The sequence below is a fragment of the Populus alba genome, chromosome 15 (genome assembly GCF_005239225.2).
Source record: "Populus alba chromosome 15, ASM523922v2, whole genome shotgun sequence".
NCBI lineage: Eukaryota > Viridiplantae > Streptophyta > Magnoliopsida > Malpighiales > Salicaceae > Populus > Populus alba.
The window spans coordinates 16,140,529-16,167,619 of NC_133298.1; the positions used below are offsets into that span (position 1 = coordinate 16,140,529).

The 27,091-nt window shown below is 34.6% G+C and overlaps 4 protein-coding genes across 4 annotated transcripts; 3 read left to right on the top strand and 1 right to left on the bottom strand.

Annotated features, from left to right (window-relative positions):
* The first annotated feature begins 5,439 nt into the window (after window positions 1–5,439).
* Window positions 5,440–8,028, top strand: LOC118057539 (ACT domain-containing protein ACR4). The gene is made up of 7 exons (XM_035070142.2): window positions 5,440–5,849; window positions 5,934–5,979; window positions 6,140–6,254; window positions 6,342–6,409; window positions 6,576–7,160; window positions 7,263–7,367; window positions 7,448–8,028. Exons 1-7 carry the CDS (start codon window positions 5,791–5,793, stop codon window positions 7,775–7,777), a joined length of 1,308 nt encoding a protein of 435 aa, XP_034926033.1. The 5' UTR covers window positions 5,440–5,790; the 3' UTR covers window positions 7,778–8,028.
* Window positions 8,029–8,512: 484 nt separating this feature from the next.
* Window positions 8,513–12,085, bottom strand: LOC118057538 (SWI/SNF complex subunit SWI3A). Its single transcript, XM_035070141.2, has 7 exons — window positions 11,929–12,085; window positions 11,268–11,815; window positions 10,207–10,701; window positions 9,867–10,036; window positions 9,712–9,761; window positions 9,042–9,205; window positions 8,513–8,929 (listed from the first exon to the last, which is right to left on the bottom strand). Exons 1-7 carry the CDS (start codon window positions 12,029–12,031, stop codon window positions 8,732–8,734), a joined length of 1,728 nt encoding a protein of 575 aa, XP_034926032.1. The 5' UTR covers window positions 12,032–12,085; the 3' UTR covers window positions 8,513–8,731.
* A 3,542-nt stretch (window positions 12,086–15,627) lies between these two features.
* LOC118057537 (chitinase 1-like) lies at window positions 15,628–17,053 on the top strand. The gene is made up of 2 exons (XM_073404745.1): window positions 15,628–15,753; window positions 15,870–17,053. Exon 2 carries the CDS (start codon window positions 15,908–15,910, stop codon window positions 16,706–16,708), a length of 801 nt encoding a protein of 266 aa, XP_073260846.1. The 5' UTR covers window positions 15,628–15,753; window positions 15,870–15,907; the 3' UTR covers window positions 16,709–17,053.
* Window positions 17,054–20,430: 3,377 nt separating this feature from the next.
* LOC118057535 (DEK domain-containing chromatin-associated protein 1) lies at window positions 20,431–26,781 on the top strand. Its single transcript, XM_035070138.2, has 11 exons — window positions 20,431–21,111; window positions 21,215–21,248; window positions 22,697–22,776; window positions 22,906–22,965; window positions 23,157–23,267; window positions 23,362–23,442; window positions 23,542–23,613; window positions 24,660–25,194; window positions 25,840–25,937; window positions 26,038–26,068; window positions 26,157–26,781. Exons 1-11 carry the CDS (start codon window positions 20,686–20,688, stop codon window positions 26,327–26,329), a joined length of 1,701 nt encoding a protein of 566 aa, XP_034926029.1. The 5' UTR covers window positions 20,431–20,685; the 3' UTR covers window positions 26,330–26,781.
* Window positions 26,782–27,091: the final 310 nt, after the last annotated feature.

The following is a 27,091-nucleotide window of genomic DNA, read 5'->3' on the forward strand; positions in this document are numbered from 1 at the left end:
CCTATAAATGGCGACTTAACACCAGCATGCGAGGGGGAGGAAAAAACCAAAAAGAAGAGGAAACAAAACGAACGGAGGAGCGAGGGAGGAAAAAGAAAGAAAAAAAGAAAAAAAAAAACGGGGAGAACCCGATGAGAGAGAGGGAAGAGAGAGAACAAACGAGAGAGAGTGAAGAAAGGGAACAAACTGAAAACAACAAAAGAAAAAAGCAAATCGAGAACAAAGAGAAAGGAAGGAACATAGAGAAATCTCTCTCCCTCCGTCGTTTGAACAGTAGCACCGCCACTTGGAGCCGCCGTCCGTGAGCCACGACACTGCCACCGGCCTCCACCGCAGCACCACCAGCAACCGCCTCCTCCGCGCCAGGTACACTCCTCTGCCCCCCTTTATCTCTTTTATTCGCCTGCTTTTCCTCCTGCATGCAGAATATTCAAGCTGCATGCAGGAGGATGGGAGGGGGAAAATAATCCCCCCTGTTGGTTTTCCAGTGCTGGGCCAGGCCGGTTCTGGCCCAGCAATGATGGTTTGCTCCAACTGGGCTAGGCCGCTTCTGGCCCAATTATTATGTGTTGATGGGCCAGACTGATTCTGGCTCATCCCTGCTGTCTGGGTCAGGTCTGGCCCAAAAAAAGAAGTGAGAGTTTGTTGGGCCGAGACCGGCCCAATACATTTTGGGTCGCTTAGTCCGGCCAGCCCACATAATATATTATATTATTTATTATATTCTGTTTATATATATATATATTTATATATATATAATTAAAAATATTCTAAAAAATCCTTGAAAAAATATTGTTGATTTTCCTGCATATTTTTACCAAAATGGCTTAATATCGGTTTGTATTTTTATACCGTAAAGATACAAATACAGTATTAAAATACCCGATTTTCGTCAAAAACATCAAAAAAATTTTAAAAAATAAAAAAATATTTTGCTTTCAAAAATTATGAAAAATCCTTAAAAATATTGTTGATTTTCCTGCATATTTTTATCAAAATGACTTAATATTGGTTTGTATTTTTATACTGTAAAGATACAAATCCAGTATTAAAATACCCGTTTTTCGTCAAGAAGAAAAGTTTATATATAAAAAAAATATGTTTTGTTTTCATGCATACGGCCTAGTTTCTCCAATAGATATATAAATATTATAACATCATATTTTCACACGACAAAGGAAATTTCAAAACAATATATGTATTAGCATGCATTTTGGTTATAACAACAAGTTTGTTAGAACCACGAGAACTAGGCCAATATTTTAAAAATTCTAAAAAAATCTTTTTTTCTTTTTTTAATATTGAGGATTACGAATTTATACGTAAAACATATTCCTGATATTAAAAATATAGTTTTTATATAGACGTTAGAACGGTTACGATTTTACCCGTTAAGATAAGGACCTCCTTATTGAGGAGGACTTTTCTTGACCCTAGACGGACCAATAGAAATAACATCTTAGCTTTTTATCAGGCAATCAAACATTGCAGCTTACCTTAGGTAAGACGTATTTGGGGTGCTAATACCTTCCCTTTACGCAACCAGTCCCCATACCCGATCTTTGAGACCAGTTAGGGTTCCTAGTGACCAAAATACTAGGTGGCGACTCCCATTTTATTTTCCATCGATAAACGACAAGAATTTCTTGTCTCTTCATATTTGCCAAATAGATTTACATTTTAGATTTAAAAGTGGGACATATATATATTTTTTGCGCGACGCCGCACACGTGCGATACTGGTAACAGTTTAAATATTTTTTACTTAAAAATACATTAAAATAAATTTTTTTAATTTTTAAAATTTATTTTTAATATCAAAACATCAAAATAATATGAAAACATAAAAAAAATATTTTAAATAAAAATAAAAAATTTTAAAATTTTTAGAAACACGATTTCAACCAAGTTTCCAGAGACTATCACTTTGGTGCAGGTTAAATATGATTTTTATTGCATGTCTTGCATGCATCAAGACAATCTTTCTCGTAATTGAAATATGTGGTGACAAGTTCTTATCCTGTCCCATTTTTTACAAGACCAGTTTTTCATGCTAGCTGGACGTAAAATTAAAGAGTTTGATATCATCAAGAAGGCCACATCGTGACTTTACTTTCGTATAAATTAAGAATTGATGTGCAGAGTAATTGAGCAAACAATACCATGAAGTTTTGCCTTGGCCCATCGCTACCTTCCCCGACATGCTAGAGTGAGCTGTGATCACCTAACTCCAGTTGGGATTCGCAGAAAAACAGGAGAAGTTAACTCGGTGTCTCCGTCAAGAACTAAAATGATCACCAGATTAAATTAAACCTTTATTTTATTATTTTTTTCAAGAACAGAGCTCTGAATTTTTTTTAAAAAACTAGGTTACTGTTTTGGATTACCCCAGATCAGATTTATAACAATGATTTTTCCTCTAGATTTTCATTTTGCTTCAAAACATCTCAGTGTAGATGTTCTTATGCATCGGTGCCTTGACGTTTGTTGCCATATAACTTCATCATCTCAGCAGGAGCTGATCAAGTGATAAGGATTGGCGACCTGATGAAATGAATGCCAAAACTACAACAATGTCAGTGCACAGTTGGAATGTAGCTCTGATTTTGCAAATGGTTAATTAGAAGGATTTATTGTTCAAACGACTTTATTCGCGGAGGCTATCTGTTTGATTATTGGCCTCGGGCTATATTATGTCCATGCTTGGAGTTTAATGGTGGATTTTCGGCGCCGGTCTACATAGCAGAAAACAAAGTGTTTGTTTTTATATTTTAAAAGTGTTTTTGAAAAAATTTAAAATTTTATTATTTTATAATTAATTTTAAATTAATATATTTTTAATATTTTCAAATCATTTTTATGCAATGATATCAAAAATAATTTTTTAAAAAATAAAAAAACGTTATTGGCATGCATTTTAGCACGAAAAGTTATTTAAAAAGCAACCGTAACCTCAACCACACTGCCAAACAAACTAATAATTATACACAAAAGAAAAGGGCAAGATGTTTTCTATTTTATCATCAATCTTTTTTTCTCTTCAAATTGATCAATTAATTGTCAAATTAGCGCTCCATTGTTCTTGATTTGTTAAAAGATAGCTGAATTAAAAAATAGAGGATTAAAATAAAATGTGTGAGGTAAATAGATGACAATTTCAAAATTATTGTGAAATGTTTACATTGGTACGCAACTTCATATTTTTTATTTTCCAGTCCTTAATTTGAAAGAAAAGAGAAAGCAAGTTTGTTGGATTATGGTGTTAGAGAAAGAAATTAGTTGGCGTTGTTTTTTATCACAAAAAAATCGATTTTAGTGTCAACAAGTTTTATTTAATTAGAAAAATTTTACTTAGATGTTTTTTTGTCGTTCCCCTTACCTCGGATGGTAAATTTGACCACATGAAAGTTTTTTTTAATTTCAATTTGATTTTGGGATTTTGAACAAATTTTTGGCTTATTTAATGTCATAGAATGGTTCATTAAGATATCTAAAGTGTTTTATAAATATTTTAGGTAAGATAATAGGTTGAAAATCAATTTTTTAGACCAAAAAAAAAAAAACTAGGATGCTGTTTTTTGGCAACCCTTTGGTCACTGGGACACGAGTTTTTTTTTAATTGATTGTTTTTTTTTTTCAATATCTAATTGATTGAGAATTGGACATTATAAATTATTTTAGTTTGTTTTTTTATAGAGTTATCACTGTTTCATGACCTTAATCGGAAATTTAATTGATTAAGTTGGGTTTATTCAAGTCAATCTAATATATTATCAACTAAATATTTTTATAAAAAAAATATATTTTCAACACATGTTAAACCTTGAACTCATGATGATTTTTTTCTCTTATAAAACACATTAATGATGTCTGAATAATTTTTTATGTTCAAAACAAGATTAATCCAACTTGCGTGTTTTTTCTTTTACGTATTTGTTTTATTGTTATCCAATTTAGTAAAAAATCAATTTTAAAAAATAAAATTATTAAACATAAAAGGTCCACTGTATATTTGATACGCATTTAACTTTTAATTCTTCAATTTAGTTATTAGTTATCACCTATATTATTAATTTTTGCTTTTATTATTACAAATTATTGTTGATTTATTTAATTAAATAAATGTATAAAGATTTTTATGTGCAATTATAATTTTTTTTTTTTTTTTTTTTTTGGTTTCAGAAAACATGTAAACGCATGAACATTCTTTTTCTTTTTTGCATTGAAAAAAACTTGGAGGCCGTCCACGTCAAAGCGCAAGTTGTTCGAAACCCTTCCATGATCATACACACCACAGTTGAGGAATCTTAATTAGTCCATGTCTTGATCACCAGAAAAGTCTTTAGAGATAGTCGAGGGACAAATTTAAAACCCACAAAGTCAAAAGGCTGCAGCGCTGCAAGATCAAGTCTCGATTGACAGATCTAGTGGTGTCGACGGTCACCCTCAACCTTGGATTCCACGGCCGATGCTGCCAAATTTCAAATCCCATTCAGACAAAAAAAATGTTTTCCGGGGAATGCCCTCGTCTGTGCTGTTAGAATCCATTGGAGAAAAGCTTGCTTACTTCTTCCATCTACACCACTTTGAACTTTCATAGCCCTCCAAATCCACTCATATTCAATTCACAAACTAAAAACCCAACAACAATTTTCAATATTCCACACATTTCCCACTTTCAATCTAACAATAAAACACACTAGAAATCTCCACGAAATCACTCTAAAAGAATCTCTTATTTCTCTTCTCATTCTAGCTAAAACTCTCAATTATGCTTCTCACATTACTAAAACCAATAAATTGATTAAATTCCTCTCAAAAGCCAACACTGAAGAATACATTTTTTATATCCATTCCAAGAAAAAGAAGAAAAAGTTACTCTTAAAAAATAATATAAATTATATTTTAAAACTTCATTTAAAAATTTAAGTTTTTTAATTGAGATGATTTTTTGACGTGATTTCAGAATCTTGATGATCAAGCGATCACGAATTTAAATCTTATTTTTTTATTTATTTGATAAAAAATAAATATAAAATAATATGATATGGTGCAAGTTTTAAATCTAAAAGGCTTTCACTTGATAATATATGTTAAAAAAATATATAAATTATATCTTAAAATTTTATTTAACAATTTAAATTTTTAGATTAAATTAGTTATTTAACTGTTAGTAATGATGGTTATGGATTTTTAGTTTGATGACAAAGTATTAATATTGTAAGGGTTTATTACACATTAAATGAAATATAATAAATATGATCCAATATTTTTTATTAACTTATTTCTGAAGAGTCAGCATGAGAACGAAAATTTTACATCCATAAATTTTTAAGATGTGTAAATAAAGAGAAAACTAAAGGGTAGTTGTTGTAATTACCCCTTATTTTAATGGAGAATAAATGAACTTTAAGTTGTTAAATCTGTCATGAGGCAACATTTCAAGAATGCTAAGCTACCTATGTCCTAAAGTCCAATAATGGTACGGCTATAGAATCCGAGAACAAGACGCTCTTCGGAATCTAAGAAATTTCTTCCTCTTCTCTCTCTCTCTCTCTCTTTTTCATTTTCCATTTTTGATGGATGTGGAATCTTTAATTATTTTATAGGTAACCAACCTTGATTATTTTTACATGTAACCAACTAGTTTGCTTGTCGTTGGTATTCTTTGAGGTTTCTGTCTATAAATGGCTACAACACTCCACTCTGTTTCTCACTTTGGATTTAGGCCACTGTGAGAGTTTTGGTGGGTTGATCTTTAATTTCTACCGAAGTTCAAAGAAACCCAGAAATGGATGACCATGATGATGATGCATATGCTAAGCTTTTAAGGAGAGTGAACTCTCCAAGGTATTTCATCTCTCTCCCAAGCCCCACTTGTTCATTTGTGGGAGAAAGTAGAGTCCTTACCTGACACCTACTTTGTGGTTGCAGAGTTGTGGTTGACAATGATGCCTGTGAGCATGCAACAGTCATTCAGGTAAATCACCTTGGAACTTTCATGTTGTAAGGATGTAGGATTGTCTGATGGTGAGGTTTATCCATCTAGAATTTTGTTTTTGTTTTTGTTTTTGTTTTTTGTTATCCAGTTGTTTCTTTTTCATACTTTTTAATTTGTTTTTTTTTTTTTTCTTGTTTAGGTGGATACTGTCAAAAGACAAGGTGCTCTACTTGAAGTTGTTCAAGTTCTCACAGACCTAAACCTTGTAATGACAAAAGCATACATGTCTTCTGATGGAGTGTGGTTCATGCACGGTATATGTAATTGAAAACCTTCTTAAAGAAAAGAAGAAATTTACTCCTCTTTGCTCCCTTAATTTGACTGTTTATTTCAATTTTCAGTGTTTTATGTGACTGATGACCATGGAAACAAAATCAGAGATGAAGGCATCTTCAATTGCATAGAGAAGGTATTCAATTTTTTGCTTATTCTCTATTTCACCATGCAATCAAATTGGTTTTGAAAATAACCAAATTATTTCGGTTTTCTTTGGCTCGGTTTTTCACTACTAAGCTCTCAATTTGGCCGGTTTTGTATGAGAATAATCTTTACAACTATTTTGCTTGATTTTGCAGGCTCTTGAGACTGATGCTTGCATGGTTAAGTCAACGGGGAAGATGCTGCCTTCTAAAGAGCACACATTAATTGAACTGACCGGCACTGACCGGCCCGGTTTGTTGTCAGAAGTATGTGCCGTCCTGACCGACCTGAGGTGCAATGTTGTCAATGCGGAGATTTGGGCACACAATGCTAGAGCAGCAGCAGTCATTCACATTGCAGACCAGTCAACTGGAACTGCAATCGAAGACCCAAGGAAGCTTTCCTTGATAAAGGAACTTCTTTATAATGTCCTAAAAGGTCATGGCGATTTTAGGACACCAATAGTTTCCATTTCTTCCCCTGGGGAAATACATATAGGGAGAAGGTTGCACCAGATGATGTTTGCTGCTAGGGATTTTGAAAGGCCTGGCAGTGAGAACGACAACAGTGCAAGGCCCTACGTGACTGTGTTCGACTGTCCTGATAGAGATTACACTGTTGTTACAGCAACATCCATCGACCGGCCAAAGTTAGTGTTTGATACCGTGTGCACTCTAACAGACATGCAGTATCTGGTGTTCCATGGCACAGTCATCACAGATAGCAAGAAAGCTTATCAGGTATCTATCTACTCTCTGCCTATTAGTGAACTTCTTTAGTGCCTAAGCGTGAGGGTTTTCTGTAAAACTGAATCTTGACAACAGTTAATTATATGATTGCAGGAATACTATATCAGACATGTGGATGGATTCCCTACAAGCTCAGAAGCTGAGCGACAACGTGTCATAGAATGTATTCAGGCAGCCATTGAAAGGCGAGCATCAGAGGTATAGCTCTACCTCCCGTTGTGAGTTCTATTTTCCCAGTCTATGTAGCACATTTTCACAGGTTGTTTGATGTCTTGCAGGGTCTACCACTAGAGCTATTCACAGATGACCATTTTGGTCTTCTCTCTTACATTACAAGGATACTTCGTGAAAACGGTTTGTGGCCCAAAAGTGCAGAAATCTCGACAAGGAATGGGAAGGCAAAACATAATTATATTGTCACAGATGTGTCTGGCAACCCTGTTGACCCCAAAACTATCTTTCTGATTCACCAGCAAATGGGACAAACCGTGTTACAGGTGAAAGGGAATTTGAGCATGCCACCGAAATTTCCCCGGGAGACACCAAGAAGTTTCCTCTTTGGGGGCCTTTTCAGATGCCCAAGTTTCCAGAATTTTGGACTCAACTAAATCCCACTCATGATATGCTTATCGTTTGTTAACGTTGCAAAAACGACAGAACAAACTGTTCGACTCCAGTTCAGTGGGACCATAAGTGACCTGAAGCAATAGAACACAGCAACATACACTTGAAAGCTTTTTGTTATTTTTCATGGTTTGTGTACAGCTAGTGTACAGATTGAAATTGGTTTGTAATTGTGAGAGAAAATGACTGTACAGATTAAAGATCTTTTCTGAAAATAGGCATGTTTTTGCCATGATTTTTTTTCTCACAACACTAGCTCAATCGACATCTTGCTAGCTTCAACTCGTTTGAACAAGAATCATGCCTCATTTTCTATGAACTGTTTCCCTAAGCTGCACCCATGGTAGTGTTCTATTGGCCTGTTAAAGTGCATCTATTGAGCAGACTTTAATATCCCATTCATCGATTCCTTCTTTTAAGCTCCAACACGATTTTCTCCTTTTTCTTTTCAGGATTAAGGAACGCCCTCCCACATAGCTACCAGCCTTGAAACAATTGACGCTGGTAATGGGAACTAGATTTTTCAAATAAAGCTCGATCATTATACAGGTTAAGAAATCCCCTAAGCTGCCATGATCTACGTAGTCAAATCTCATGGGACATCATCATGCTTCCTCATCCAACCTATCTCAGGGATTCTTGCAATATCAATAAGACAATTATGACGCTGATAACAAATAGTGCACAACGAGGTAACCTGGTAGGATGCAAATAAAATGTGTTCTAAACTAAACTGAACTATTAGCATTCCAAAAGGCTACAAGCAATCAGAGACACGCAAGTTTATGTTCAGCTGCCCCAATTGCAAATTCAATTACAGTTAGCTAAAAGAAGTGATAGCTAAATACATCGGAAATCTAAGGTGTAAACTGGAACAGGTGAAGCTTAAATCATGTGCATTCTGCCACTTTTTTATGCTAAATTGATCTACGACTCCTTCAAACTACATTTGACATGTGAAATTTTATGGGCGCATGATCCCTTGATTTAGATATGCCTGCACGAATTGCCCTTTGCAAGACATCAATCCGCTCCTCGGTCAAGGACTCTGTTAGTTCATCTAATTCAGCGTATTCCCTCTCCATTATCAGCTCCAGATCATCAAAGTGCTTGATTTTGTGGTGCAGTTTCTTCAACTAATGTTGCATTCATTTAATAAAAGAATATTAAGAGCTGCATCCTCTAAACTGGAAATTTCTTCAGTATAAAATGTATAGAATGGATACAGAGATCGACAAGCTGACCTACCTGTGTCTCAACTATGGTTGCCATTAAATTCTCAACTTCTCGGTCTTCCTGATCTGCCAGTAATTTAGCATGAGCAGCAGCTGCCCCAAGAGTTGTTGCAACAGCAGCTCTAAGACGCAAAGATAGAGGTATGTCATTCTGCCATGCAGATGCCTCCTCGGTTCCTGTCGAAGATAGACATGTGAAGCGACCAAAGGATTGGTAAATATATATTCACTATATAAACAATAGGAGAAAGCTGGCCAACATAAAGAAGCTAGTGATTTGGTTGCTGTGGATTATTAGCAAGGTGCATATTGTGTCTAGTGCAAGCTAAACTATTAGCAGTCTAGAATGCCATACTTCGTGATATGGTTGATGTGGATTACTAGCAAGTTACACGTAGGGTCTATTGCAAGCTAAACTATTAGCAGACTATAATGCCATACTATCATGCATGTAGCAAAGCGGATATGCCCCCACCTCTCCCCACAAAAACAAATGCAAACATTCACAAGAAAAATGGCAAATGTACCTAAACAAGCATGTTGAGCAAATGAAACTGAAATCAATAAGTGAACAAAACATAAAGAAGCATATGATAACATTAAGAACAGGCAGATACCCCTCCAACAAAGTTCTTTGGATATCATACAGTCAATTTTTTGCACAGTTGCATTGTATCAATTACCTGACTGAGTGGGTGTTTGCTTCACCTCTGAGGCATCAACCTCGTCAACTCTAAAACAGAAAAATGAACAGAAAACTTTAACATGTATCAATAAGGCAGGGGCAAAACAATAATCACAGGAACAGCAGAGGGTAAAAATCACATAAATAAACAACCTCTTAGACTTGGAATGGAAGGAGGGAGAAGAAAACCCATTAGATGGAAAATCCTCCTCACCATCAAATATCTCTCTTGGACATGCAGTTTCATCACAAAGTGCTGCAACAGCAGCCTCAGCTGCAGCAGCTGTGATATCTGGGCCAACCATGGTTGAGATGAGAGCTGCCTAATGAAAAAAAAACACCAATTGCATGGTAAAACATAAGCTAAGATGAAAAACAATACAATTGAAACATATCCTAATTAACAAAATCAGATAAACCTATTGAAGGTGTGTCAATAAGAAAGTCTGGTAAGAAGTTAAAAGTAGTAGGATTTTGTAGCGGTGAATTCTACCTGTTTCATCAGAGAGCCACCAGCATTTGAAACAGAAGTGACGCGTCTTCTTTTCAAAAGGGGACCATCATCCATGACATCTCCCTTCTCCTCATTTGCATTCATCTGCTCATGCAATTGATCTTCATGTTTTGTATCATCTTGATGCTCAGATGGAGCTGCAGGAAATTGTTTTGAGTTGTTTGTGCTTCCAATCTGTCCACTAGAATTGCCCTTTCCATATGTAGAACTCAATATAAGATCCCCAAATGGCAGCTCAATGAGCTTAGAAATACAATCAAGTTTAGTCTTGGTTTTAACATTTTGAGCAACCAGGTCCCAGTCATTCCCATGCCTCGAAACAGATTCTAAAAGACGCAAAGTCTCCTCCTCAGTCCACGCAGCTGCATTGCTACCATTGTTTTCAGCACTATCCTTAAGCTTGAAATCATCTTTAGACTTGTTCTCGCCATAAGTTCCATCATTAAAGCATTTTTGACAGATTAAGTAATCACCCTGCAAATTCAACCGTTAGAACAAGAAAGTAAAATCAGCACTCCCGCAGAAGGAAATAGAGAGAGATCATTCCCAAATATAAAAATAGCAAAAATGGATAGGGTTGCACAGAAGCACTGGTTGGTAAATGCCTAATTGAAGTGAGTGATTCCAGATATTTAAGAAGAGAATTATCTGCAGTCTCACAACGCATCTAACAAATCCACAATGCGGCAAAGTTCATATCACCTAACTTAATGGCAGGGACAAGAGAACAGGTTGGGTTAAGTCCAAACATGCACCACTCTGACAGGGTAAATAAAGCTGCTTTCTAGATGACCAAGATTATCTCCTAGCATACCTAAACACAGTTGTTTAGCCACTCTTCTCTTTAACTAGCCTAGACACAGAACACCAGACAATTCAGAAAGGTAAAATCTACTGAGTCGATGGTCTGAAGTCCTAACCTAGCATATATTCTCAAAATTACAGTCACATTACAATATGAAAAACAGTCAACGCACCAAACGAACCACTATATCTTAACAAATTGAACAACACAAATGAACCTACAATCGATCAATTACCTTACTATACTCGTATTGGCCGGAATCACAACTTCCACCGCAATTTCCACAAACAACCTCTTTCTTCTTCCCAACTAACTCGCCAAAAACATCCGAATAGGACGCCAAAGGCGGCAACTTCAACCCACTCCCACCACCACCACCACCACCACTACCCTCTGCGCTACTTTGCACCGACCCCACCGAAATTGGTTTCAACTTATCAGGCATCTCCACAATCCGAACTCCGTTCGGAGCCCCATCTTCAACCCGAACATCAACATTACCCGAACCCAAACCAATTTCCTCATTCTTTTCACAACTAAAATTAATCAATCCCCAATTATTCAAAAACAGAAAAACTTTATTCAACAAACTAACGTCACCAACCAGTGACTTTCGAATCTCCGTGAATGTTAACCTTCTAGAAGGATCTTCACGGTACTTGTTGATTATAAAGTCTCTGTATTCTTTGTAGATTTTTGGAGTTCTCGTTATTGAGCTCCCATCGAAGAATTCTCTTAAAGCGGCTCTCTCTGTCTCGTGAATATCGTGCCATGAAAACCAACCTGAGAAAAATACAAAGAAAAAAGATTTTGTAGATTTTCTGGGAAAGTTTTTTTTTTTTACGGGAAACAAACAGAGAGTTAGGGTTTTGTAACACAGAGAAGAGACGACTTACTTGAATAGCTGGGGATGGTGTAGAGGTCGAGCTCTGGTTCGTTTGGTCGGATCGGGTTTAGATTCGGGTCGGAGGGTGTTGTTGGCTCCATAATTTTGGACATGAGTGGTTTTGTGTTTGGTTTTTATAAATTTGTGAGATTTTTAATTTCGGGGGATTGGGTGTTTCGGTGACAGGAGTTGGTAGTTGGTTGCGTAACTGACCAGTAGGAGTTCGAAAGGTGGAGGATTATTGAAGAGTTCTTTCGGAAAAACCTCAGTTGTGCAATGGATCTCGATCTAGGATCCAAACTTCCTAAAACTTTTCAATTGAGACCTTTTATATAAATTCATCTAATAAATAAATCAATAAACAAGATGGAAAATTCTTATAAATTCTATGACCGTGAAGTTGTGACTTCTGGTTATTTATAGCATAGTTTTTAAATAAGTGATTGAATTATTATCACTTTTTAGCAGGTTTGATGTCATTTTCCATCTCTTTTATACATTATATTCAGTAATTATAGATTTGTGCACTATGAAATTTCTCATAAAATCATGTCCCGGAGAGAAATGCCGAGTCCTGTCGGGTTGGGCCTGTTGAGAAAGGCCTGTCAAGTTGGGCTATGACCAGAAAGGTTTTTTACATTTCCCGATCAAAAAATAAAAACTCATGATTATTTTTAAAAATACTTTTAATTTTGAAATACATCAAAAAAAAATTAAATTTTTTTTTAAAATTAACATATCAAAACATATAATATTGAAATAATTCAATCATAGGCAAATAGTTTATGATCAAATTTTAAGATCGAAATCATGTCCCTGTATTAACTACAATTAAGTTTCCATATACTTCAATGACTAGCGTGTATTTAATAAAACTAGAGGAAAAGATTGGAGTGTTTTTTTGGAGTTGCGTGTTTTATTAAAATTTAAATTTTTTTTGTTTAATTTTTTAAAAAAGAATTATTTAAATGTGTTAATATAAAAAATATATTATTTTAATATATTTTTAAATAAAAAATATTTTAAAAAATAATTACTACCTCTTCTAAACATTTCTAAATGTATTAATGGAGCTCGGAAGTTGAAGCATTTTTCTAATTGCATTGACGTGGCCTTTTACTAATCATGAGATTTTAATACGTGTATTATAATATAATGGATAATATAAAACATTAATACAAGGAGCAATGTAAATGTAAATGAAATTTTATATTTCAATAATAACATTAAACTGCAAAATGAACCACCTTTGACTTCTCTATTTTTCAAAACGGATTAATTTCATCACTAAATAAATATAATTTAGCACGTCCTAGATATTGAAAGAAGATGTCGAAGTAATAGGTATGTTTTATCATGATATTATGAAATTTATTAACTGAATATCATAAAAGATTTATGAGTGTGTTTAATATAATAAATTATAAATTTAAAATATATAAACAAATAAATTATAAAATGAGCTATGAATACTAAAATAAAAAATTAATATTACTTGTAAAAATAAAATATAGATAAACATGTAATTAAGTATTTTATAATCATAGACAACAAATTAAGAACTATGTTATTTAATAGTAATATAGGTATAATAAAACGTGGAGTGGAGAAAATAACGAAGATAAGGAATCATTTTGAAAGTCAATCATAATTATGCGAAAATAAAAATAAATATCCAAAAAAGTTTGAAGGATTTAGATTATAGAAAAATATATATTTTTGAGTTTCAAACAACCTTTAAAACACTGGCGGTCGTCGCCATATCCTTCCCAATAAAACAAATTAGCTTGTTCCCCTGCACCCAGCAAAACACACCTCTTGATCGATCAGCAAACAAGAAATGGAGTTTTCGATGTTGCTCATCATCCTTGTTGTTCTCCAAGCTATTTTCCCCTCTCATGGATCAATCCAAGCTAGCAGCCCCTGCAAACTCAAACCTCTTCCGTGAATACATTGGAGCCGAGTCCAATAATGTCAGATTCAACGACGTTCCTATCAGCTCAGAGATATTTTGTCTGTGAGGATCGAACTTCATCCTTTTCTGGCTCAAATATTTGTTCAGCCTGTGGTGCCTCTAAATCTTGGTTGTGGCCTTGTGGTTGTTGGCCTTTGTGTTTAAGTAATTGATATTGTGTGTGGTCCCGTACCATGTGATGGTGGGATCACCACACTAATTAGTAAGAGACAGCTAGCAATTTTTTTAAATTAATATATGATCTATCATTGTAGAAGACAGAGAAAGTAGAACAGAATTGAAAAGAAGCAAAATATAGAAGAAAAATGTGAGAGAGAAAGAAGAAGAGGTAGCAGGTCAGTTTGTCTTCTTTTTTTATTTCTAACTTATTCACTGTTGGATCGGGCTGACATTTTGACAACAGCTTCCAAACACGTTACTGTCTTTTTTAGAAGCTGCTGTCAAAATCTCAGCCCGATCCAACGGTGAACGAGCTGAAAATTAAAAAAAAAAAACAAACTGCTATGTTACCCCCTTTTCTTTCTTTCTCACATTTTTCTCTTATGTTTTTGCTCTCTTACAATTCTATTATACCCTCTCTACCTTGTACAGTGACAAACCATGTATTGATTCAAAGAGACATGTGCCTCTTACTAATAATGTGGTGGTCCCACCATTACATGGTGCAGGACCACACGCAAACAAATATTCCCCTTAAGCATCATGTGAGGAATTTGCTATTCTTGCGATCAACATGTAAGCTTCAATTTAGGAGGCTCTATTAAGCCTGTTTCCCTTCTACAAAACTCAAATTTCTTTCCAGGTAAAGGTTTGGTCATAATATCTGATACATTGTTATCAGTATGGATTTTCTCAATAAAAAAATACAACCTATCTCAGTAAGCATTCTACTTTTCACTCTCAATTAAAGTATATTGAGGTTAGATATCAATGGATTCGAGATACTAAAGAGATGAAGTCATTTTTTTAATAAAACATTTTTTAATGTCTAAATTAGATCAAAAAGATATTTCGATTTTTTTTTCTTATTATTAAAGTTTTTTTTTTAACTTGATCGATTAAACACTTATTTAAACTATTTATAAGTTATTTTTCACAATAAATTTTAAAAATTAATTTCAAAATATATCATAATAGAGTTCTTAAATCATTTATAACTTAAGTATTAGTGTATATTTTTAATAGTTAATCAATTGATTATACAAAACATTAATTTTGTTCATATATATTTAATTACGAGACCATCTTCAAAATCACAACAAATATCCGACAGCTGCCAACCTGTAACGATCATCATGGAGTTGACTGTGCCAGAATCACAGGTAAGACACCCATGATCCTTGGAGAATCAGCACTGGATTCTGGGGTTGTACGGAAGCCGTTTTTGAGGTTTCTAATATTCCAAAAACTAAAAAAGTTGAGCAAAAACAACTCAATTTCTTACAGCTCGCACGAACCCAACTTCGATCTAATCAGAAACTTGATTATTCATGTTGAACAAGAAAACAAACAGAATAAATTAAATTAAGCAAGATACCTCGACGACAAGAACAGACAGGTGACTGACAAGATACTTCATGGGCAAGTCTAAGCAGCCCCGCATTTGACTGGTAGTGTGCATCACCATCTACCCTAAATGATTCCATCTAATCTTCTTCTTCTTCTTTTTATTAACGGTTATAACAAGAGCCGCTACCTACCCTGACTGTTGCTACTGCTACATGTTGTCTCAGTTCTTCTATAAATATTCATCATTAATGAATTGAAGATTCACCTTCACAGCACCAAAAACAATAATGGGATTCCGCAAAGCCCTCTTGATCACCACCATCCTGATCCTTTTCTTCACCACAGGCAATGGTAAGTTTAATTAGTTGCTGCATTGAATTTTTATTTAATCAGATGTCCTCCATGGATTATTATCGGTGAAGTTGACTGTAAATGTTACTGACAGTTCTTTTGGTTGCTCCTTGTAGCTGCCAACTCGAAGCTGTTTAGGGAGTAAATTGGTGCCATGTCTAGCTCGATCAAGCTCTCTGACGTGCCTGTAAGTTCTAATGTCGAATTCCATTTCATCATTGCATTTGCAATCGACTACACAGGCCTTGAAAATCCATCACCAACCAATGGAAAGTTCAACGCTTTCTGGGCATCCAGCCATGTGACCCCGGAAGAAATTGCATCAGTAAAAGACAAGCATTCTAATGTCAAGGTTGCTGTTAGCTGGGTGGAGATATATAGTGTTGGAAGCAAGAAGGCATTTTTTGAACCAAAATCTATAGATTCTTGGGTCCAAAATGCCATATCTTCACTAACCAGTATGGTAAAACAATACAACTTGGATGGAATTGACATTGATTACGAGCACTTCAAGTCAGATCCTCATACATTTGCCGAGTGCGTGGGAAGGCTGATAACGACTCTAAAGAAAAGTAGGACCATATCATTTGCTTCAATTGCACCCTACGATGACGGGGAGGTCCAAAGCCATTACTTGGCCCTGTGGAAAAAACATGGGCACGCAATTGATCATGTAAATTTCCAATTTTATGCCTATGAGAGATCAAGCGTGTCTCAGTTTGTCAAGCATTTTGATGAACAAGTCTCTAATTATGGAGGTGGTCAAATCCTGGCTAGCTTCAGCACTGATGATGAGAGTGAAGGGGGTTTGGGTCCTGACGATGGGTTTTTTGAAGCTTGCAGGGAGTTAAAGGACAAAGAAAAGTTGGGAGGTATTTTTATTTGGTGTGCTGATAATTCGAAGAAGCATGGATTTGAAGGCGAGAAAAAATCTCAACATCTTCTAGCTGCTTGATTGCGCTTTCATCTGTAAATGAAAAATAGAGGAATGTGTGATGTGTTGATTGTGCAGCTAAAATGTCTATTGGGTGGCTTGATTCAACTGGGCTTGAATAGCCTGGATGTACTTGGGGAATATGATTATTGTATTGTATGGCTTCGTCCTCGTTGCGTGCAGACAATCGTCCGATGATATTTTTAGTTTTTTATCGTCAACAAAAAATTTGTGCAGAAGTCACGAGAGGAGAAAAAATGTCCATGTCTACTTTCTTGTTCTTGAATAAGGGATGCATTAATTAAGCATTGATGCATCAACTAGGCATTGTAATAAGTTAGTAGGTGATTCAGACTTTAGATATGTTATATAGAGTCCATCAATTTAAATTTTATAAATTTTAAAATTATTAAAAATTTACATGAATATTAATTTTAAAATCCATAAAATTAATTAAAATACACAACTGATACAAACATTCATATTACCAAATAAAAATTTAATAAACTAGTAAGTGCCAAGTGATGAATTGGGCCTTCGTTCATGTTTTGGGATAAGGAGTGACTCTCAATTCCTTTTGTTTTAAGTTAAAACACGCTCAATTCCTTTTGTTTTAAGTTAAAACACGTTACCTGCAGGTCACATTTACATAATCAAAGTATTTAACAGCAATTCCTTGTAAAATTTGGATTGGGTTAAAAGGCTCAATATAAGCATATCTAATTATTTTATGGTGTGATTTGTGCATTTAAATTTAAATCTAAAAAAAAATTAGATACACAGACTTGATCTAGGTGACCTAGTGCATTTAAATTTAAATCTAAAAAAAAAACTAGGCGCATAGACTTGGTCTAGGTGACCTAGTTCACCTAGGCCCTAAAAAACAAAGCTCATGCGTGCGAGTCACTTAATCCATGCCTACATGTTTAATCTTTGTTTATTTATTTATTTTCTTAGAACTATGCACTTTTTCTTAAATAAAAATAAAATAAGTGATGCTTCATTTGTTGTGGCATACAATCCATCGCCTGTTGATGCCTAGATTCCAGGTAATGGTACTTGGAAAATAGAGGGACAGTTTTTTGAGTTGAAAAAATTTTCAACCAAAAATATCTAATAAATACTATATATCTAGTTTTCACCTTTTCTTAATAAGGGTAATGCTTATAGTTTTCACCTTTTCTGATCTAGTTTTGGCCGAATGGGGCCGGAGTAAAGTTTCAGCACGACAAGGTTCATTCTATTTTATAATTCTCCAAGCTTTAATAACTGTGGATCCCGGTGTTAATGAAGTGCCCAAGATAACTTTTTATTAATATTGAGAGGATAGTTTAATATCATGAGCTTGTGTTATTTTAAAGTTATTAAAAATTTATATGGTCATTGATTTTAAAACTCTTGAAATTAGTTAAGGTATGCATAAGTTGGTCGGAAACCTGCGTTAATTAAAAAAAAAAAACTTAACTGCTCCTTCATTCTGGAATTTCGCATCATATTTTCTTTTCAATAATGCTTATTCTTCCAAGATTATTCGTTGATCTCCCTGCATGCTCGTGAGATGAATTGAGCCTTCTCAGTTCAAGCAGGCTGGCTTTTCCCTTCCCTGTTTTCAACATTTCCAGCACTTAAATTCAAGCATCGTACGTGTCATATTTCTCTGGCCTGTTTAGTTGTTACTTGAAAGAGTTCCCCTACGAATGTCTGCTCGAATGTATTGCCTGTCTGTGTGGGTTTAGATGGCTTCTTTCATGGCTACTGCTGCCCAGGTACGCATGGAGGAGATAATCTATGAAGGAAATATTGTAAGATAGGGATAGTCAAACCTCAGCCTAGAATGCTGCATGGCCAGGTGGATCTCTATTTAGACACAGTATATTGTTTTGTTAGTTTGTTGTTGGGAAACTACTGTCTTTAATTATCAAATGTAGCTGCTTGAGAGCTCCTAGTGAGGAGCAAAGGATTTATCTGGGCATACTCCACACACTTGGGTACTGGTCTCATGTTGAAAAAGAAAAAGAAAAAGAAAATATTGGAAACACCCCGTGGATTGCAGGTGCTTGAAGTTCGATAGTCTCGATACTAAATTATTATTAATGATCTTTTATTTTAAAGAACCTGTATGTGATTATATTTTTTAACGAGCTAGTTAAAATGATTCTTTAGTTATTTAGCTATAAAACAAGTAGCATGAATGAATGTTTTTTTAAATTGTTTCTATTTAAAAATATTAAATAATATTTTTTTTAATATTAATGTATCAAAATAATTTAAAAATAAAAATAAATTTTAATTTAAAACAAAATAAATAAAATTAATTTTCTTAAAAAACATAATAACCGATTAATTAACATTTATATTAAATAACTGTCTACGAGCAATGACTTGCATTATTTTGTAATTATGATGTCTAATGATTTTTTTTTTTAATCTAAATCACAGGCGACCCATATCAAGATGATCAGCACGCAAGTACAAATCAAACCAGACATCGTTTCGATACGCTAAAGCCGACACAGCTACTAATTCGTTACTGGTGGAATCCAAACATAAATCCATTTTCAAGTTCCAATCATCAAATTAAAATGCAAACCAATAGCACCATGCCACCACCCCCCCTAACCACCAGTAAAAATACAAGGGATAATTATAAGTAAGTGTACGAACATGTTTTTTTTTTTTTTATATATATATATATAAATATATTAAAATAATATTTTTTAAATAATATTTTTAATATTAATACATAAAAAACTTATTTAAAACAAAAATATTTTTTAATAACAAAAACAAACACAACACATTTAAATACTATTTAAAATTGTTGTAGCGTGATTATTTTTTAAAATATTTTTTATTAAAAAACATGTTAAATTATTATTTTTATATTTTTTTAAAAAAATTATTTTTCATATACTTACATTAAAATGATATGAAAATATTAAAAATATTAATTTGAATCATATAAAAAATAAAAAATTTTAAATTTTTTTAAATTATCCCTTGTTCTTTTTAAAAATTTATAAAAACTGTATTTTTTTAAAATTTTAAGTTTGTTTAAAATTATAATTTTTTGTTTTTATATTATTTTAATGTTTTGATTCAAAAATAATGTTTTAAAAACTAAAAAAATATATTTTTAAATAAAAAATATTTTTTACCGAAATAAAATTCACCATAGTGACCACAGGTCAACAGCTGATAAGCGACATAAGAAATGCCATGCAAATCCACGTGGATTAATGACCTTTTTTTATCCCTTAAAGCCAGCAAGTACAAATTGCGAGTGGTGTGTGTGCGCCCAATAAAAAGACAGCTAGCTAGTTCAGAGCAGTACACAGTCGTTTACTGCTGTGCATTAAAATCAATAATAATAATAATAACAACAACAATACTAATAAAACAAAATATTAAAATAACTTTTATTTATTGTAATTTTAATAGTTTAGTATTTTTCACATTTTTTATTTAAAAATTTTAAAAATTGATATTTTATAATAGTTTTGAATTTTTAATATAAAAAATAAAAAAAAATTTAAAAATCATTTAAAAAAAATTTTAATTAAAAAATATATAAAAAAAGTCCCCACTGTAATAGAAAACATAATCTTCGGATATAGAGAATATAGAATTCATTACAAAGCTGTTTAAGAAAATAATTTATTTCATATTTTGTAATTTGTTTTAACTAAACACGACTTTTTTTATGGGATATATAAGAAAACAAAATCCCCTAATTTTGCCTCCACTTTTTTTAGAGTGAAAAAAACGAAAGCCCCAAAGCCCGCTCTCATTTGGTGGCATCAAAAATTTTTGAACCCCCGCCTTCCTCCTTTTTTTCTCAATCAAATCAGCCCGCCTTCTCAAAATCTTGTAATCCCTTAGTTCCATCTCTCTGCCTCTCTCTCTCGTTCTCTTTGTTGTGTGCGGAAAATCTCACCTTCTTGTGATCTCTGTCAAAACCCTAACTTTTTAGGGTTTTAGTGTTCTGTTTTGTTTCTATGGCGAGTGAAACCCTAGAAGAGAAGGAACCAGGGCAGGAAGCTCCTCTTGTCGAGGATTCAAAACCAGATGCACAAAAGGAGCAAACTGAAAGCGAAGGACCGAAGGAGGGTACAGAGAATGAAGCGAAGGAGGCTGACAACGAGGAAGTGAAAGAAGTAGAGAAGATTGAGAAGGAGGGAGCCGAAAAGGAGTCGTCTTTTGGAAATGAGGAGAAAGAAGAAGAAGCGAAAGAAGAGGAAGAGGTAGAGAGAAAGAAAACTAAGCGAGGAAGCAAGAAATCGAGTAAAGATTTGAGCGAGAAGAAGGAGAAGGAGCCAGTGACTCCAGGTAGTGAGAGGCCTGCCAGAGAGAGGAAGATGGTGGAAAGGTACTCTGCTCCTGAGCCTGGACGGTCAGCGACCAAGCCTTTGTCTATTGAAAAGGTAAAACTACTCAAATCTTACACAAAAAAACGAATTGTTTCCTTGGAAAAGAAAATGGTTTTGGATTTGGAGTTTTGAGATAACTTTTTTTTTTTGGTTGCAGGGACGAGGAACACCACTAAAGGATATTCCTAATGGTATGTGTGATTCGTTTGTGGATCCCATGCTGCTGCTGCTGTTTGTGTTTATATGATGTGTACTGTTTGTTTGCTATTTTGTAACTATGCTTTTTAAATGCTCTGAAGTTATCACGAAAGAATGGAGTAGAGAACGTTAAGGGTAATTGCAACTAAGCAACGACGACAAGTTTTGATACATTTATGGTTGATGCATGTCTATATGTTGTGATTTTGTGTGAAATGAGATTATTTTTTAATTTTATGTAGCATGGGTATGCAATCAAATAGGTTTGATCTTAATTTTGGTACTGGTGAGTTGGTGAAAGTACCATCTATATGTTTTGATATCGTGGGTTTCTCGTGAATAGTGTGAGAATTCATCTATGTTTCATAACTAACTTACATTGCTGAGAAAAGTTAACTGTTTAGCAGGGAAATGTATTACTGGTTACTTGCTTCTGAAGTGCTAGCATGGAGCCTATTGTACAATGTGTAGCTACTTATGAAAGAGAGAGAGAGAGAGGGAGAGAGAAGAAAAGTTTTGGTAGGTATGCAGTATTAGAGGAAGGTGATTGTGTAGTAGGAATTGGGTTCTAGCTTTGTTGTGAGTTTTAAAAGTTGTTACATTGCATTGCATTTGCAGGCTTGCCTGCCAATTGTTTTAAATGAGAGCAAATCCATTCATCAAAGGAGAAAAATCTCTTTTTCAGCTCGTCTTTCTGCACACTTGTTCACCTTGGAGGAAAATACATCTAATTAAGTCCGGCTTCTGAGCTAACTGTCATTGTTTTCATGGATCACTCTTTTCCACTTTTCTGTTCCATTAAATTTATGGTTGAACAAAATTGTGGCACTAGTTATCTATAACATTAGAACATTCTTTGTATAGAACTTTGAAACATAAACAAAAGCTTTGAACTTGCATAAACATGTGTGGTTTTACCCTCAATGGGTTTTACTGTTCAAAATGCTTGCTTACTGGTGCTAGGTTCTAATTGTTCTGGGAACATTATCCTGAAAGTAGAGGATGTCTTCCATTTTCATTGGTGTTAAAAGTCTGCTAGGTATGTGAATGCATGTAGTTCTAAAGGTTTCGCAGACAAGAAATGCTTTATAGTTTGTTTGAACTCTCTGAACATTGTCCACGTGATTGAGACTTGATCTGATATTTTGATTGACTTCCTTATTGTTTCCTGGCTTTCTCTTTGTATTGTTTCTGGCATTGTTATCATACTATCATTTTTGTTATTAGTGTCAAAGGATGCACAATTATCCTGTAGGAAGGGAGACAAATTCTTTGGATCTGGATTTTATTATTCAGGAATGCTGAATTTCCATAATATAGGAGATTTCCTGTACATCAAGTGGGAACAGATTTTCCTATCCTGTTGGCTTGCACATGCTTTATCTTACTTTTTTTCATCTGTCATTACAACAGTTTTTGTCTGATATTGTGAACTTTTCAGTGGCTTTCAAGTTGTCCAAGAGAAAACCTGATGACAATCTACAGATGCTTCATTCGATTCTGTTTGGAAAGAAAGGAAAGGTGCTTGTCTGATATAGTCTTTGGAAATGGTTGTTTTAATTCATTTTGTTTTGTTAATTAGTTTATCACTGCTGGTTAATTCATTAATGTTTATGACCATTCTAAATTATGTTAATGTGATTTTTTTAGGCATACAATCTAAAGAAAAACATAGGCCAGTTTTCAGGCTATGTGTGGGTTGAGAATGAGGTACTGAAGTTCTTGCCTTATATTTGTTGCTGCATGTTTGCGCACATTCTTGTATTGCATATGTTGTTGCACAAGCCTGTGCTCAGGTAAAAATAAGATTGTATCCATGATTCATTCATGAAAGGCACAATATGTTTAGCGATTGTGAGTGCCTTGAAACTGTTTTGATTGATTTCCTCACATCTTATCAGGATAAGCAGAAAGCAAAAGTAAGGGAAAAGCTTGACAAGTGTGTCAAAGAGAAGTTGATGGATTTTTGTGATGTGCTCAATGTCCCTATAAATAGGTCTGCTGTGAAAAAGGTTTGTATCAACTATGTTAAATGTTTTATTTTCTTGTTATTCAAATCCATCTAAAACCCATTTGATTAGTCACTTGGTTGGGCCTTGTTTCCAGGAGGAACTCACTGTAAAAATATTGGAATTCTTGGAATCCCCTCATGCCACCACTGACGTTCTACTTGCTGACAAGGAACAGGTTATCTATTCTTTAAATATTTACCCATTGCAGATTGTTAGGTAGCCTTTCACTGTCAATTTGAGAGTCGCTGATGCTTGCTGCTTGTTTTGGTTTCAGAAAGGTAAGAAGCGTAAGGTCTCAACTGGAAAAAATGCAAGTCCTGTAGAAGCATCAACTACACCAGCAAAGGTTTGTTGTTTGCAGCATCATTTCTGTATAAAACATTTTATAGAGCTTTTCTTTAATAAAATCTTTGGATGAATGTGTTTTCTTGGTGCACACCAATAGACAGTGCTCTGTTTTTTTTTCAAGACTCCTTTATGCTGCTTCTGATGATATTTGAATGTCATGTTGGCTGTGTCATAATGCACCTCTTACAACTGCTAAGTTTGCATAATCATTAATAATTTTTGGCAGCGCTGATATTTTTAGATGTGAAATCATGAATATTAAAAGCAGAAATGAGAAGAGTCTTTGCATTCTCTATTAGCATGGAATTGGTACATTTTAAACTGACATTGCATTTAGGAGTGTGCAAGTTATTATGTTCTTCTATTCTAGGGAAGCAAAATGCCTGTAACTGATCCCAACTGTTGTGATTATGGATGACATTATGTGAAGCTGCATAATGTGACGTTCCTGATTTCCATATAAAAAAGAAGACAATTTAAATGTTCATCTTACCTCAACTCTCTCTCTCTCTCTCATAGATAAACACGCACACCCTCACCTAATCCCACACAGGGCACATACTAGCCTGGTGCTTGCACAGACACATGTATACATCAGGAATGCTTATATGACCTATTTACTTTGTTTTACATCTGCTTCTTTATTCTGTGTTGAGTTTAATCATCCATAAATTCCAAACAGACATACACAGGATATCCATATAATTGACAACGTGAACCATTGATCGTATATTCGATGTATTATTTTCTTGTTTTTCATCTTCCATACATTTTTTCTATTTCTCAAATGTTTTGATCAGCTAATTGGACCTTCCCTAAGCCTTCAGGATCAATTTTCTAGCCTGCACATGTTCTGCAGAAGGCTGTCTTATGACACAGTTCTTTGCAGATGGTGTAAATAAGGAAAGATGGTGCTCTTACCCATCACTTGTTTTAAAATTTGTCTTCAATATAACATGATGCATATCCTTTGCCACTGCTTGTTTTGTTTTTCCTGCTTTTATGCTGAGCTGGTTATGAATTCTGTACTTCATTGTTCAACAGAAACAAAAACAAACACCCCAAAGTGGACAAAAACGAAAGCGTTTATCCAAAGATGAGGAAGATGATGATGAAGATAAAGTTGAATCACCAGTTGCTAAAGATGATTCAGAAGAGGATGATGAAAATGAGGCAGAAAAGAAAGAAGAGAGTGATCATGAGGAGAGCAAATCAGAGGAAGAGGAAGATGAGCCAAAGGAGCAGACACCACCTAAGAAGATATCAAAAAAATCTGCAAAGCAGAGTTCGGTGGTTAAAGGGGCAGAGAAAGTCGCCCCTAGCAAAAAGAGCACCCCTGCAAAGCCTGTCAAAAGTCCTGTAAAATCTACCAAAAATACTTCTGGCTCATCATCAAAAAGGGGTGCTAAAGACACTGATGGAAGTTCCAGTTCTGTTTCCAAATCAAAGGGATCTGCATCTAAGAAACTTAAGGTTGAAAAGGAAAACCCTAAGGACCGAAGTGCTTCCTCCAAGGACAAGGTCGCTGGCAAGAAGCAGTCGACCAAGTCCCCATCAAAGGATACTGCAAAAGATCAAGGTGAATGATTTTCCTTCTATTCCTGATGTTTAAAGCTTTCAGTTTGAAATTGTGACTGTTTTGAGCAAATAATTTGTTTGTTTTGCATTTTGTCTATGCAACACTATTCTATGTACCTTTATTTTGGTGATTATGTGTTTTATGGTGAGTCTTTTGTGAGGTGAAAAGGTAGGGGTAAAATATTATGCAAATGTTATTAATGTGTGAATTTTTTGAATCATAAAAGGACATCTTTTGAATGTTGCAGAGTTTAGGAGAAAGGACAAAACTAGACAAGCATAAATTCTTTTTAAAATTGATATGCGCCAACTCTTTCAATTGTAGTTAAAAATAGGATGGATGAAGTAAAAGATGTTATTTTGGAGAATTAAAATGAAGAGTGAGATGGTGCTATTGTCAATGAAGTAAAAGATGTTATTTTGGAGAAACAATAACATTCATAGAGTGCTTGTATCTATGGCATGAAGAAAAGATTTTGATGCCTGTATAATAGATGTTGTCTGTTACATCTTCCTGGATTTAACCTGTTGTGCCTGGTAGATATTTGCTAAACAATAAACAGGGTGACAGGATCTCCTTTGGTTTTAAATTTTGTTGTTAGGGAATTTGTTCATTTGCCTTATGATTTTTATGTCTGAAAATTAGGTAAAGTCAAGTCTAACAAAAAGGCCAAGGCAGAACCCACCAGACAAGAGATGCATGCAGTTGTAGTAAATATTCTGAAGGAAGTGGATTTCAATACTGTAAGTCTTGCCTGTGATTTAGCGTTGTAATTTGCATAGTTAGGACAGTTTGTCTTGCTAGTTATACCATCCTTAACAATCTGTTTCTGGTGATGTGCAGGCAACTCTATCAGATATTCTCAGACAGCTTGGTATGTATGGCTTATCTTCTATTACTTAGATATTGGCATATTTACATTTCAACTTTGCACATCATACATATAATTTTGGTTATATTAGGTACCCACTTTGGCATTGATCTAATGCATAGAAAAGCGGAAGTGAAGGATATTATTACAGATGTGATAAATAGCATGTCTGATGATGAAGAGGAAGGTGAAGGGGAGGATGCTGAGGATAATGCCGAGGGTGGTGATGATGCAGATAAAGATGGTGACGAGGATGATGATTAGTTCATTTTATTACAAATGCTTTACTTGACTCTTGTAGAACATGAGGTATGTGGTGTATTCTCCGGATATCATCCCCCACTGGAGGGGCTTCAACAACAGATACTGATGATGCACCCCTGTTGCAATTTGGATCTTGTTACCATTTCCAGATGAAGGCACCCAACCGGGTTTGTTTTGTATCATATGCTTTAGTACATTTTGCTCTTACAAGTAGTGCTGAGCTGAACTTAAATTCTTGGTAGTTTTATTTCTCCATCCCAACCTCCACCCCCAACGTCCCTTTCCATTTAGACTTGGCTTTTAGGTGTATTTGTTGACTTTTCCCTGCAAAGGAGTAGAGATTTGGACCGCAACTCCCATGGGGTCCTTGAGGGTGCTATAATTTATGAACCATGTAAGTTGAATGCTTTGCAAATTTACTGTCACAGTTGATAGTTTCTGTTTAACTTAAATTTATCTGGACCTTTTTGCTATGCAATTTAATGGCCTTCATGATTTGAAACTTAAAGATCATGTTTCTTTGAGAGTAAGGTACTTGCTCGGCTTGCCAGCAATTGCCACACATATTTTAGTGTTGGTATTGCAGTGGAGGGTGTTTTAGGGCTGAAAAGTTGCTAACCGGATGCTTTTGGGGGGTGTTTTTGGTATTACAATGCCCATAGCACCAAGAAGCTGCAATCAATGTTTCCAGCCTGCCAGAGTGCTGCACATGCCATTGTTGCTTTGCTAATAAAGCTTCCTTGGGGATTTTCAACTAAGGTT